The 14,229-nt window shown below is 35.5% G+C and overlaps 1 protein-coding gene across 3 annotated transcripts in view; it reads left to right on the forward strand.

The window, feature by feature from the left end:
- Positions 1-13,910, forward strand: part of LOC125650346 (bifunctional glutamate/proline--tRNA ligase-like) — a 39,251-nt gene extending 25,341 nt beyond the window's left edge. For 2 of the 3 annotated variants that reach the window (XM_048878564.2, XM_056165890.1), the window contains 12 exons: positions 5,776-5,991; positions 6,376-6,563; positions 6,658-6,709; positions 7,031-7,240; positions 7,868-8,020; positions 9,365-9,466; positions 9,978-10,133; positions 10,425-10,619; positions 11,209-11,382; positions 12,628-12,788; positions 13,247-13,390; positions 13,500-13,910. In XM_048878564.2, the coding sequence (XP_048734521.2) occupies positions 5,776-5,991; positions 6,376-6,563; positions 6,658-6,709; positions 7,031-7,240; positions 7,868-8,020; positions 9,365-9,466; positions 9,978-10,133; positions 10,425-10,619; positions 11,209-11,382; positions 12,628-12,788; positions 13,247-13,390; positions 13,500-13,656 (1,908 nt within the window). In that variant the 3' untranslated portion in view covers positions 13,657-13,910. Of the gene's footprint in view, positions 1-5,775; positions 5,992-6,375; positions 6,564-6,657; positions 6,710-7,030; positions 7,241-7,867; positions 8,021-9,364; positions 9,467-9,697; positions 10,134-10,424; positions 10,620-11,208; positions 11,383-12,627; positions 12,789-13,246; positions 13,391-13,499 lie in introns of those variants that run through there. The other variant, XM_056165891.1, reaches the window with a different exon arrangement.
- The last annotated feature ends 319 nt before the right edge of the window (positions 13,911-14,229 follow it).

The following is a 14,229-nucleotide window of genomic DNA, read 5'->3' on the forward strand; positions in this document are numbered from 1 at the left end:
CCTCCATCTCCTTGCCTTCATCTTTTCCTCCTCTATCCCTTTTCCTTCCTTTCTCCTTCTCCATCACCTTTCCTTCCCTCTTCCTTCCATTTTCTTCCTTCTCCATCCATTTTATTTCCCTCTCATGTCTCCATCTCTTCCTCCTCCATCACCTTTCCTTCCCTCTTCCTTCACTTTTCTTCCTTCTCCATCCATTTTATTTCCCTCTCATTTCTCCTTCTCCATCAACTTTCCTTCCCTCTTTCTTCACTTTTCTTCCTTTATCCATCCATTTTATTTCCCTCTCATGTCTCCATCTCTTCCTCCTCCATCTCCTTTCCTTCCCTTCTCTTCCATTCATTTTCCTTCTCCTTTCCCAGCTCTTTGTACCATTCCCTTGCTCTCCTCTCCTCCCCTCCCTTTTTATCCTGTCAGCCCCTCATAGCGTTGTTCATCTGAATGTACATGTATATCAATTATGCTTTTTAAGACAACATGAGTTATATATAGGAATTCTGCTCATTGTGATATATTACATTTTACATGATTCTTTTCACATATTATGGTAACACACAAATATATATACATGTATAAATTTACCAGCAACCTAGAAAATCTTTTAATTCTTGTCCTAGAATTACTCCAAATGTTTATACTACAAAACCTTATGATGACCCTAACATTACCACCCAAACAGTACCCAAGCATGATAATAAAACATCCATTCATTGCATCATTTCTCTCAGACCTAATTATAATAAGAGCTGATTTCATCATCAAACCAGACAAGTTTATCTATAAAAGGAATGAAAATTCAAATAGAAAATTATTAGGAACAGTTATAACTGATAAAAAATACTCTGGTAAGATTTGTTCTTAATTCATTGACATTTAATAAGGATGAGTAATATTATGTTACTTTGTTTTCTAAGTGAAATACAGCATATTGTTAAATATATTTATTATTCCTTCTCCTTTCCATTTGAAATATTAATTAAAAAAAAAAAAAAAAAAAGATCTTGAGTTCTAGTCTTGCTGATGTTTTTTTTTTTTTAAAAAGAATCATATTATATATGTGTGTGATTTTACACTAAAATTGCAATTTTTATATATATGTATGGAGAGAGAGAGAGAGAGAGACTGTGAAAATGATAATTTGAAGTGAAAACCTAAAGACATTTTTAGAATATCATACATTCAATAATTTACAATTGGTCAATTGGTGTATGCGATTTTGTAATATTAATTAAATTAGTGAATTTATCTATTTTGTTTTAAATAAAATTGAAAAATGGCATTATAGTGTGGCTATGAAATTTATGCTAGCTCTGAATGTTATTTCCATTGAGGAAGTGGAAGTAGGTCAAGTTGTTTCAAAAATAGCTCCGCCACGTGTATTGGTGTGTAAAGCACACAGGTATTTTGAGCATTGTGAAACCTAGTTTATAACAAGATACATTCACAGTGGCTTTCTTATTCAGGTAGATCATTTTTATTTGTATCCTTTTTACAGAAGGGGTCTTAGCAACAATCATTTAATTCCCATAGCAATATTTATGTCCTGACATGCACCTGGTGGTGTTGGGGTTTCTAATTACTATCAACAGCTGTCACAAACTTCTGCACTTTAGAGTTGTAAATTTGTTCTTTATACATTAACTTTGTATATGTGTCATTATGCTTTTGTTCCCATCACTTTTCCTGGGAGTCATGATTTATTGTTCATGTGCCTATATATCATATATTACTGAAATAGAATATATATTAATAGTGTTTGTTTATGGTATTTCTTATTCAGAGCCCCAAAAGTAGAACAAATAATAAACATGTAACAAAAAGTGTCAAAAGGATAGGTTTGTTATGTAAAACAAGAAATACATGTTATCTCCAAGTTAAAATAGCTGAAAATGCTGTATTTTGGCTTGGTAATTGAGACCCATATGCCTTGAATAGGTGGCACTGTATAAAAATAACATGCATGGATATTTTATTGAAATATTTTGTAAATGGAGATAGCACCCATAGGTGATTCTCCATGCAAAATATCACAAGGATTGGTTACATGTGCTTGTGGACTGAAACAGGCACTTAACAGAGGCCTCAGTGCTTTAAGGAGTTTGCTAGCTTGAAAAAGACTATACAAAAGAATGGCATGATTAGATGTAACTGTATGGTGAATCCTATTGCATCATCTTCCAAATGAGAGTTATTTCAGTGTAAAAATGGACTTATCTGTACATAGTAAGCTAGATAACATGGATAAGAAATGTATATTCTCTCATGGTACGTACAGATGCCCTGTACAAACTGAGCCGGGATGACCATTAGATTTTCAGGAGGAGGAGTTGCATTCCTATGTACTAACAGTCAATATTTTTTTTTCCAATTCCAAGAAGAAAAAAAACCCCAATCTGTATGGAATTCTACAATGATAACAATATTGTAGAAAATGTAAATAAATATAAATATCTTAGCATGCTTAGTGTAAATGGTATTTTGAAATCAGCCTCTGAACACCTAGCTTAAAATATAAGAGCACTGTAAGGAAGGCTGTTTTTCCTTAAAATGAAATATACTACTGAATTTTTCGTATAAAGTTTGTCTGATGCAATGATCGTCCCAATTCTGACATATAGTTCAGGAGTATGGATCACTGATTTCAAATCTGGCTTATATAGGACACCTTTTGAAAAAGCACAAAATTTAAAAAATGTTTTTAGGTGTTCCACAGGAAATCTTCTATTCTAGTTGTTAGATTATAACTTGTTACATAATCCGCTGTCCATTGAACTATGCAAACTCATGTTGAACAATGCTTGAGATAAATACGTCAAGGTAGTGTTACAAAATGTTTTTGATAAAAACATTGCTCTTTTTAAAGTGGATTTATATCATGGCAGAAAAAAAAAATCTTTGTACAGAAGGATTTTCCTCATGTTGACTATGAATGGGTTCTCAAATGATGAGAATGAAAGTTTTGTTAGAAAGAGTAAGGAAAGTAAAGCCATAATTGAGATTTTCTAGCAATAAATATCTATGCTCCAATTTGACAAAGCTGAGAATTAGTTCTCGTTGTTTGTTAATTGAAATTGGTAGGTATGAAAGGACATTTATTTCTCATGGTCTACATTTTTTAGCTCATTGAGCTGAAAGCTCAAGTGAGCTATTCTGATCACCTTTAGTCTGTCTGTCCATTCATCTGTCTGTAAACTTTTCACATTTTCATCTTCTCAGAACCTCTGGGCCAATTTCAACCAAACTTGGTACAAATCATCCATGAGTGAAGGGGATTCAAGTTTGTTGAAATGAAGGACCATACCCCCTTCAAAGAGAGATAATCACAAAAATGCAAAATTAGGGTGGAGTCATTTAAAAATCTTCTCTAGAACCAATGGGCCAGAAGAAATTTACACGAAAGCTTCCTGACATAGTGGAGATTTAAGTTTGTTAAAACCATGGCCCCCAGGAGTATGTTGGGGCCACAATAGGGGATGAAAGTTTTACATACAAATATACAGTGAAAATCTTTTTAAAAAATCATCTTCTCAAGAACCACTGGGCCAGAAAAGTTTCCTGACATAATGCAGATTCAAGTTTGTTAAAAAATCATGGCCCTTGGGGTAGGGGTGAATCAATATATCGAAATGTACCGGTATACGCCTGTCCAGTGATATACGATACGGTGTTTCAACGATACGATACAATATAATGTCGGGTTTAAAAATAGCCCTTTTAATAGTCGGGATCGAAGTTCATAATTTAAAAATAGCCTCTAACAGGAACACGTAGATTCCTCAGACTTTAATACCCGCATTTACATTGTGACATCAGTGATTCCTCAGACTTTGATACCCGCTTTTACATTGTGACATCAGAGATTCCTCAGACTTTAATACCCGCTTTAACATTGTGACACATCGGAGATTTCTCAGACTTTAATCCCCGCTTTTACATTGTGACATTGGAGTTTCTTCAGACTTTAATTGTCATTGTTTTGTTATGAAATAAAAGATATTAAAAACCACTTCATTTTTTTAAATTTTGATATTTTACTTCAGAAAATGCTTAACTACATTGTATATCCAATATATCGGATATCGCATCAGAAAATATTGTATCGTATCATATCGGAAAATCTTGAGCAATACACACCCCTACCTTGGGGTAGGGTTGGGCCACAATAAGGGATCAAAGTTTTACATACAAATATGTATGGAATTTATTTTTTAAATTTCCTTTTCAAGAACCATTGGGCCAGAGAAGTTTACATTTACATGAAACCTTCCTGACATAGGTCAGATTCAAGTTTGTTAACATTATGGCCCCCGAGTGTAGGTTTGGGCCACAATAGAGATCAAATATTTACATGCAAATATATAGGGAAAATCTTTAAAGGTGACTCAGGTGAGTGATGTAGCCCATGAGTCTCTTGTGTTACAGTTGTAACAATTTCATTGAAGATGAACGGCATATTTTACTTTGTTGTAAAGAATATGATACATTCAGAGGAAAGTATACAGTAAACACTCTTCTAATGAATTAATTCATGCTTATTGCATATGTATTCCCTTATGAGGGGAAAATACCGAAAATTTTATTGGATATAATGAACTTTGGTTTTTGCTGGCCCTGGAGGTTCACTATAACTGTGTTTTACTGTATGTTTATGCGAAGTTCCAGTAGAAATATTTTTGATATTGTAAACCAAACCATACAGTGTTCACAGCTTATTATACATTTTAACTCGCTCAAGTCGACAGGAGCAGTAAAACATGCAGAGTTACTGGTCCTGTACCAGATTTGTCTGTTCTGATGACTCAAGATAAAATGTAATGTGTCACATAACTTTTACTATTAAAAATCATTAAAATTAAAATTTTGGTAATTTATTTTGATTTTAATTAATAAAAGTCACAATCCTCAATAGCTTTCTATGAATTAACTGCAACATCAATAACAATTACACAGACTCTTCATCTAGAACAACTGTTACTGGGTGGACATCCTTTGATGTAGGCCTCCTAACTGGTTCATAAAACCATTTCCTAATGAAATTGGAAGTCATTTTTATTTTTCTATTTAGATTTTTAGTTTTTTAACCTGGTCTATCATGGGTAAAGGTCTTGGTTTTTCTTAAATCTAACATTATGATTTTACTGGCACAACGGAAGACTATGTTTTGAATTTATCGATCCTCTCGATTATATGTTGGTCTCAGGCAAGGTCAAACACTGCATACAGATGTTTTCCAGACAAAACATGTTTGTTTATTGATACAGAGTGCTCTACATCTTTGACATGAAAACTTAGCTATTAATTGTCATATTACATATTGTCTGCTTTGTTTTATTAAATGTCTTTAAGAAATGAGATGCCATTTGCTTGTAAACATAAGACTTTTCACAAATATGCCCTTGTGCCTCCTTATATATGTATACCAGCTATTATTCGTGGCTACTTTATTTCGCGATTCACTTGTGGTAAACTGGTTCGCGGCGAGTAATTTTCGCGATCGAGCCTATGACAGACATTCACCGACTGGTTTGCAACAAGAAATATTCACGACGATGAGGTTCTCGTGAATCTCGTGAAATTTTCTTGCACACGAATAAAAGTTGTTTTACAGTATGTTATTGTATTGTTATTTTTGTTGTTAACATTTTTGCCAATATATTTAAAGACACTTTTGTCATCAATGTAATCTCATTAATAAACTTTTAAATATTGACTAACAGGACCAATGGAATGAACAAATTCTTTTACTCAAAAATAACCAGTGGATTCTTTCCTCTTTAGGACACAGTGACTGCAGAAGTGCAAATATTACTGCAGTTGAAAGCCAAGTACAAAACTGCTACAGGGAAGGATTGGACACAACCTCCTGCTGGATCCACCCCCAAAAAGACAGAACCACCTAAAGTCATGTCAGCTGATGAGGCAGGGAATCTGAAGAAGAAGATTGATGACCAGGGCGAGAAAGTGCGACAACTGAAGGCCTCCAAAGCAGCAGAGGTAAAGGAGAATTAATGGCTATTAATTGAATGAAGCTTTCCTTTCAGATTCATGATGATTTATTTTGAATTTAAACAACAGTTCTACTTGTGACTCCCGACTGTAAGAATTATTTATAGCAAACTTTGTGTGACCCCTGACTGTAAGAATTATTTATAGCAAACTTTGTGAAGGTTCTAACATGAGAAAGAAATTTAGGATATGCATTGACTGCCATGTTAATCTAATCTTTTGAATTACGACTTGATGGTTACAAATATTCAGTGCAAGATTTTTTATTATCATGTCATTAACATTTAAACTGATGCATTTGATAAAATGCTGCAAGGGGCCGTTGTAATGGTTATACTAACAAAAGGATTCATTTTGAATTCACATCATTAGGATGAAGTAAAGAAAGCTGTAGAAGTCCTCTTGTCACTGAAGAGTCAGTACAAAGATCTAACAGGAGAGGATCTATCTGGAGGTGGCCGAAAAGACAAGAAGGAGAAGAAAAAAGACAAGAAAGTCACAGAGAAGAAAGAGGAAGTCAAAGTGCAGGAGGACTCCAAAGATCACAAAAAAATCACAAGGTGGGCCGATCAGAGAACTCTACTCCTTCTGATGTTGTGTGTAGGAATATATGCCAAATGAACATTTTTGGATTTATTGTTTGTTTTTTGGTAGACTTGGCCTAGAAGCAAAGAAAGAGGAGAACTTGTCAGACTGGTACTCACAGGTTAGTCATTGTGTGGTCTTCACTGTCTTCACAACAGCTTAAATCTATCTTATCTGTATGTTCTAGAACTATTATGTACCAAATAGCAAAGGCCAAGGGGCACATCATCTCAGGCCCATCAGTGTGTGTTTGCAATTTTAACTATTTTAAAATAAAGAATTTAGACTTTGTAAATCTAAAAGTTCAGGATTAAAGTTTTGTGACTGGTAAAGATCAGGATCATTTATCAAGGTCAAAGTCAGATTTGCCATCACTGAGACCTTGATACCAGGTAGTTTTTCACAAGCAATTCTTGTTTTGAAATATATTTTTTTAATGCAGGTCATTACAAAAGCAGAATTGATCGAGTACTACGATGTTAGTGGCTGTTACATTCTACGACCCTGGTCATATTCCATTTGGGAGAGCATCAAAGAATTTTTTGACAGAGAAATTAAGAAATTAGGTGTAGAAAATACATATTTTCCCATGTTTGTATCCCACCAAGCACTGGAGCGAGAAAAAACTCACATTGCAGATTTTGCCCCAGAGGTATGGTTTAACTGAATAAAAACTCTTTTTACAAAGTCATGATCTACTTACTATATATTTTGTTGAGATAGACTGTAAGGTATTTAAAAAGTGAACAGGGAAACCGAATGTTTACATGCAAAATAGAATCCATCTTGTATTCCTGATTACTGTCTCCTTCTCTCATGATTGATTTGAATTCATGAATATCATAAAAACGAAAATTAAACCCAGATACAACTTTTATGGAAACTTAACATGCTGGCTATATTTCATGTGATTAACATACTTCAGTTCTTCTTTTGGTTGGTTTTCCATATTTTTACTAAGAAATGACATTCAAGGATTTTTTCCCAAACTGTTGGCTATTTGACAAGTTTACTATTCAGCAATATATCAAGAATTTATAGTCTAATCTACTCATTTACTGAGAGTACAGTGAAACTTGTTTATTCTGACATGCTTGGGGGGAAGGTGATTGATTAGACAGTATGTCGGATGTAAAGACAGTGTAAGGAACATAGAATTCACTGTGAAACAAAGTACACAGGTGTTTGATTAAACAGGTTCAACTGTACTACAATTTGACAGTCAAAATCAGATGATTAAGTTCAGGTGGATTATATTTGTTTGGTTTTCTTTTTATAGGTGGCCTGGGTAACAAAGTCTGGTAAATCCGACTTGGCTGAACCTATCGCTATCCGTCCCACAAGTGAAACTGTGATGTACCCCTCATATGCCAAGTGGATCAAGTCTCACAGAGATCTCCCATTAAAACTGAACCAGTGGTGTAATGTTGTGGTAAGACACTGTGTTCGGTACTAGTTGACACTATGTTACTTCATTGTATACAGTGGTGTAATGTTGTGGTAAGATGCTGTACTCGGTACTAGTTGACATTATGTTACATCAATGTATACAGTGGTGTAATGTTGTGGTAAGATGCTGTACTCGGTACTAGTTGACACTGTTACATCATTGTATACAATGGTGTAATGTTGTGGTAAGACACTGTACTCGGTTCTAGTTGACACTGTTACATCATTGTATACAGTGGTGTAATGTTGTGGTAAGATGCTGTACTCGGTACTAGTTGACACTATGTTACATCATTGTATACAGTGGTGTAATGTTGTGGTAAGATGCTGTACTCGGTACTAGTTGACACTGTTACATCATTGTATACAGTGGTGTAATGTTGTGGTAAGATGCTGTACTCGGTACTAGTTGACACTGTTACATCATTGTATACAGTGGTGTAATGTTGTGGTAAGATGCTGTACTCGGTACTAGTTGACACTATGTTACATCATTGTATACAGTGGTGTAATGTTGTGGTAAGATGCTGTACTCGGTACTAGTTGACACTGTTACATCATTGTATACAGTGGTGTAATGTTGTGGTAAGATGCTGTAATCGGTACTAGTTGACATTATGTTACATCATTGTATACAGTGGTGTAATGTTGTGGTAAGATGCTGTACTCGGTACTAGTTGACATTATGTTACATCATTGTATACAGTGGTGTAATGTTGTGGTAAGATGCTGTACTCGGTACTAGTTGACATTATGTTACATCATTGTATACAGTGGTGTAATGTTGTGGTAAGACGCTGTACTCGGTACTAGTTGACACTATGTTACATCATTGTATACAGTAGTGTAATGTTGTGGTAAGATGCTGTACTCGGTTCTAGTTGACACTAAGTTACATCATTGTATACAGTGGTGTAATGTTGTGGTAAGATGCTGTACTCGGTTCTAGTTGACACTATGTTACATCATTGTATACAGTGGTGTAATGTTGTGGTAAGATGCTGTACTCGGTACTAGTTGACATTATGTTACATCATTGTATACAGTGGTGTAATGTTGTGGTAAGACACTGTACTCGGTTCTAGTTGACACTATGCTACATCATTGTATACTGTGCATGTGCATGACAATGTGTGATGTAACCTCAGCGAAATTCGTCGAGGATGGATATTTGGACTGATGCCTCTTCTGAGAATTGACGCCTCGTCAGTCCAAATATCCAGCCTCGATGAATCTCGCTGAGATTATGTGTGATGATGAAATTGCTCTCTGTTTTGTTGGCAGAATGATTTTATTCAGTATCTTAATTTTGTTGTATTAACAACAGAGGTGGGAATTCAAACATCCACAGCCATTCCTTAGGACCAGGGAATTTCTATGGCAGGAAGGACATACTGCATTTGCCACAGCTGAGGAAGCTCAGGAGGAGGTAAGGAACAAACATTGTCACTTATTTAGAAAAAAACATATCTAGAGTCAAATTATAAATAGTTTTTAACCAGTAAAGTACTCTTTTATGAACCTATAAAGACAAATCTGTACTGCATATTATTTGATTCAGAATAAAATTTAACACCAGGTTATTCATTTCAAGATTTGTGACTCATAAAGGCACTAGTTATATAAGTTTTACTACATGGGAAATAAATGATGATTTTAGGTATATGCTATACTTGAACTGTATGTGAAATAAAATGATGATTTTAGGTATATGCTATACTTGAACTGTATGTGAAATAAATGATGATTTTAGGTATATGCTATACTTGAACTGTATGTGAAATACAATGATGATTTTAGGTATATGCTATACTTGAACTGTATGTGAAATAAATGATGATTTTAGTTATATGCTATACTTGAACTGTATGTGAAATACAATGATGATTTTAGGTATATGCTATACTTGAACTGTATGTGAAATACAATGATGATTTTAGGTATATGCTATACTTGAACTGTATGCCAGAGTGTATGAGGATCTGTTAGCTATCCCAGTGGTCAGGGGCAGGAAAACTGAGCGCGAGAAGTTTGCAGGGGGAGACTTTACCACAACAGTAGAGGCCTACATATCGGCTAGCGGAAGAGCTATACAGGTAAAAGTGGGATCTTAGTCAATCTTATGTTTAAGTGTGCTGTAGGGTATCAGTATATGATTGCCTGAATTTGAGAAAAGCCATATATATTTTACAACGTGGTACCACCCCATTACTTGAACATTTCCATTTGCAATGTCAGCTGACTCCAAGCTGCACTTCCTGTATTGAAATGATACTGCATTTTACTTTTATAAAAACAAATTTAATGTCAAAGTTGGGTAGTTTTGTGAAATTCAAAGTAGCTTTTTAAAATCAGACTTAATTTTCTCGACTTTTCTCCACGTGCAGGGAGGAACATCTCATCACTTAGGACAGAATTTCTCCAAGATGTTTGAGATTTGTATCCAAGACCAAGAAACTTTGGAGAAACAGTTTGTGTATCAGAATTCTTGGGGTCTGACAACTCGAACCATTGGAGTTATGTGTATGGTTCATGGCGACAACACCGGACTAGTGCTGCCACCTAATGTCGCCAGTGTCCAGGTACAGTTCGATAGCATTGTGTTGGTAGATTTCAGTAGTTTCATAAAATAGTTTGAAAGGGGGAGCTGAAACCAGGGTGTTTTACTTGCAAATTCCTTTTCATGTTAGTAAATGCAATCCTTTTTGTTGTGTTGCCCACAAGATGGAGTGTCTGGTTGAAGTCCATTGGACCTCAGAAAATCTTTGTGAAACTTCATGCAAATATTCATCACAGTGATTGAATATATGTTTTACCTATGTTCAAGGTCACTAAGTCAGACACTTAAGTACTGCTATTCATTTTCAATTAACTTTTACACATTTTCATCTTCTCTAACTATGGAACAATTTAACAAGCTTTGATAGACATTCATGACACGTCATATGGGAATAGGGAAACAGAAACACTTTATGTTCGATCCTTTGGAATGGGACCTAAACCACCAATATTAATCTGATTTTTAAATCATCTTTACTCAATATGATAATGAATAAGACTCCTGTATCATGCTCACTATCTCTGTGACAGGTGATCATTAAAACTCATGAACCTCTTGTTTTACACTCGCAATCTAAGCCTCTTGTTTCTTACCTATGGTCTCTGTGACAGGTGATCATTGTTCCCTGTGGAATAACAGCCAATCTGTCCAAGTCAGACGAGCAGGATCTGATGGATAAATGTGAGGCCCTGAAGAAGGAGCTGTTGGCAGCCGATATCAGAACCCGAACCGACCTGAGGGACAACTACTCACCGGGCTGGAAATTTAACCACTGGGAGCTTAAGGTATTTAGTGACTGCTCATTTAACTTGCAGACAGATGTCTCTTCACCAAAACTTTATGATGATAATTAGTGATGAAAACAATCATTTTTGGTTTGTCGATGTTTGTTATCTTCACCTTCCAATTATCGATATTACCGATATAAAAACGGGGATAAGAGTCTGAGGATTATCGGATTAGTTGATAACTTGATATATATCCCTATCGAGGGAAAGATTCCTCTGACTCTTACTGATATAAAAGTGGGGGTAAGAGTCGGAGGATTGTCGGATTACATGTAGTTGATAACTTGATATATATCCCTACCAAGATCCAAGATTTCTCAGACACTTATCAATATAAAAGCGGGGTTAAGAGTCGAGGGATTATTGGATTAGTTGATTGATTGAATATTGTTTAACGTCCCTCTTGAGAATATTTCACTCATATGGAGACATCACCATTGCCGGTGAAGGGCTGCAAAATTTAGGCCTATGCTCGGCACTTACGGCCTTTGAGCAGGGAGGGATTTTTATTGTGACACCGGGCCTCGGTTTTTATGGTCTCATCCGAAGGACCGCCCCGTTTAGTCGCCTTTGACGACAAGCAAGGGGGTACTGAGGACCTATTCTAACCCAGATCCCCATGGGAGGATTAGTTGATAACTTGATATATATCACTACCCAGGGAAAGATTCCTCTGACTCTTATCGATGTAAAAGTGGGGGTAAGAGTCGGAGGATTATCGGATTAGTTGATAACTTGATATATATCCCTACCCAGGGAAAACCAAGTCAGAGTGAGAAGTCTGGAAATTCCTGGGGTTTCTTAAAAGTAAAGCCAATCTCGATGTCATGGCTAGAAAAAAACACTTCATTCCTCATTAATAGGCTAATAGATGTGTGTATGTTGCACATATCCATAAAACTAAAAAGAAATAACCGAAAAACTACATGTAAATACTGATTATATCAATCATTGGACGATACATTTCTTCTGATTTTAACCAATTATCGATTATGAATTTTTCTGATTATTCAACACTAATGATAATAACTGATTATTCTTATCAATGGTAGTATGCATGATTTTTACAAATACAATATACATGTTTAAAAAAATATTTCTAATTGCCGTCTACAACACTATTTCATATTGCATTAGTATTGAAACAGGCTATTATAGTATAAATTTTATAGATTAATGTGTGTAAATGAAAGTTTGATTCAGTTAACAAAAAATATTTTCTTTACACAATGTCTTTTGTAGGGAGTACCAATTCGAGTGGAACTTGGACCCCGTGACATCAAACAAAACCAACTGGTAGCCGTTAGACGAGATACTTCAGAGAAAATGATTCTAAAGAGAGAAAACATTGATAAACAACTTGCAGATCTACTTAAAAACATCCAGGACAGTCTTTTTAATAGGCAAGTCTGCAGTCTAAACCAGTTATGTTCCTCCATGTCTTTGGGACAAACTCAAACCTGGGGAAAACTCTGTAGAGAGTTGGGGGGGGGGGGGGGGGGGGGGGAGACAAGAAAACTGGGTACAAATATGGACATTATTTTATATTGTTAGTATTATTAGCTTAAATGAGTCATAGGCCATGTGTGGGTGTTCTTTTCGAAGACATGCTGGCTTTCAACTCCACCAACAGGACTGCATGTTAAATTATCAGAGTTAGTATAAAAGTTCTTCTAAGGAGGTTACTATTGTGAGACAAATTCTCTTCTTGTAGTTCATGACATGTGGTATTAACCAGATCTGAATTTGTATTGCAGGTTGCTATAACTCAAAGTATTTGCTCAGTAAATTTGTGAGAAAATCCTTATGTGGATCAGGTTAGCTTTCAGGCTTACGAGCTAAAACTGATTTTCTATTTCAGAGCTAAGTTGGACTTGGACAGTCACATGATTGTTTCTCACCAGTGGAAACACTTCTGCGATTCTCTGGACAACAAGAAGATAATCCAAGCACCGTTCTGTGGGGACGAAGATTGTGAAGAGAAGATCAAGAAAGATAGTGCAAGGTATTCATACGCAGTAAAATCGGGTCAGGACAGCACAATGTACAACTCGTAGGTCTTAAGCAACTTGTGTGGTTGACTTGTTTATGTAAAGTTTTCCCCCTTTTTGTAGGGATGCAGTGGTTGAGGAGGGAGCCCCCGCCATGGGAGCAAAAGGTCTGTGTATTCCCTTCAAACAACCGGAGACTTTAAAATCAGGCACAAAGTGTATCCATCCAGACTGCAAGAGAGATGCCAAGTTCTTCACTCTGTTTGGAAGGAGCTACTAGAAGTGAACAATACTGAGATCACAACTGAGATGCCAAAGTCCCCGTAACCATATGATGATTACATGTATTATTACAAATAGGCTATAGCGGTACAACTCTTCAGACGTCATTATTAAATGTTTATAGTGACCACCCACGGTGTTAGTGACTGGTTTGTTAATGCATGAAAACCTATTAAATTATTGACTGTTGGTTTAAAATTGTATTAAATGTAGTAATGAACATACATCTGTTAATAAAAATGGGATTTATTACACCGACTTGTATTTCTTTTCTCTACTTATGTTTCGTTTTTCCACTTGCATAGCAAGGGTAATTCAACTTTTGACTCTTCATCTGTTGGAAGGAAGAACCTGTTTGTATAGAATTGTGCTATATTCCTGGAAGTGCCTCAGACAGTGAAATGACCTTATAGAGAAGACATAGTAACTGGAAGATATATGTGTGGTTATTTTTGAAGGATTCATATTTTAACACCTTTAGTAGCGATACAATTAAAGCTAATTTGTGGTTGCACTAAAATAGAAAATTCTTTTTTTTATACATAGAAGAAGCATGCACTAAATCATGATT

Source organism: Ostrea edulis, chromosome 5 (genome assembly GCF_947568905.1).
Source record: "Ostrea edulis chromosome 5, xbOstEdul1.1, whole genome shotgun sequence".
NCBI lineage: Eukaryota > Metazoa > Mollusca > Bivalvia > Ostreida > Ostreidae > Ostrea > Ostrea edulis.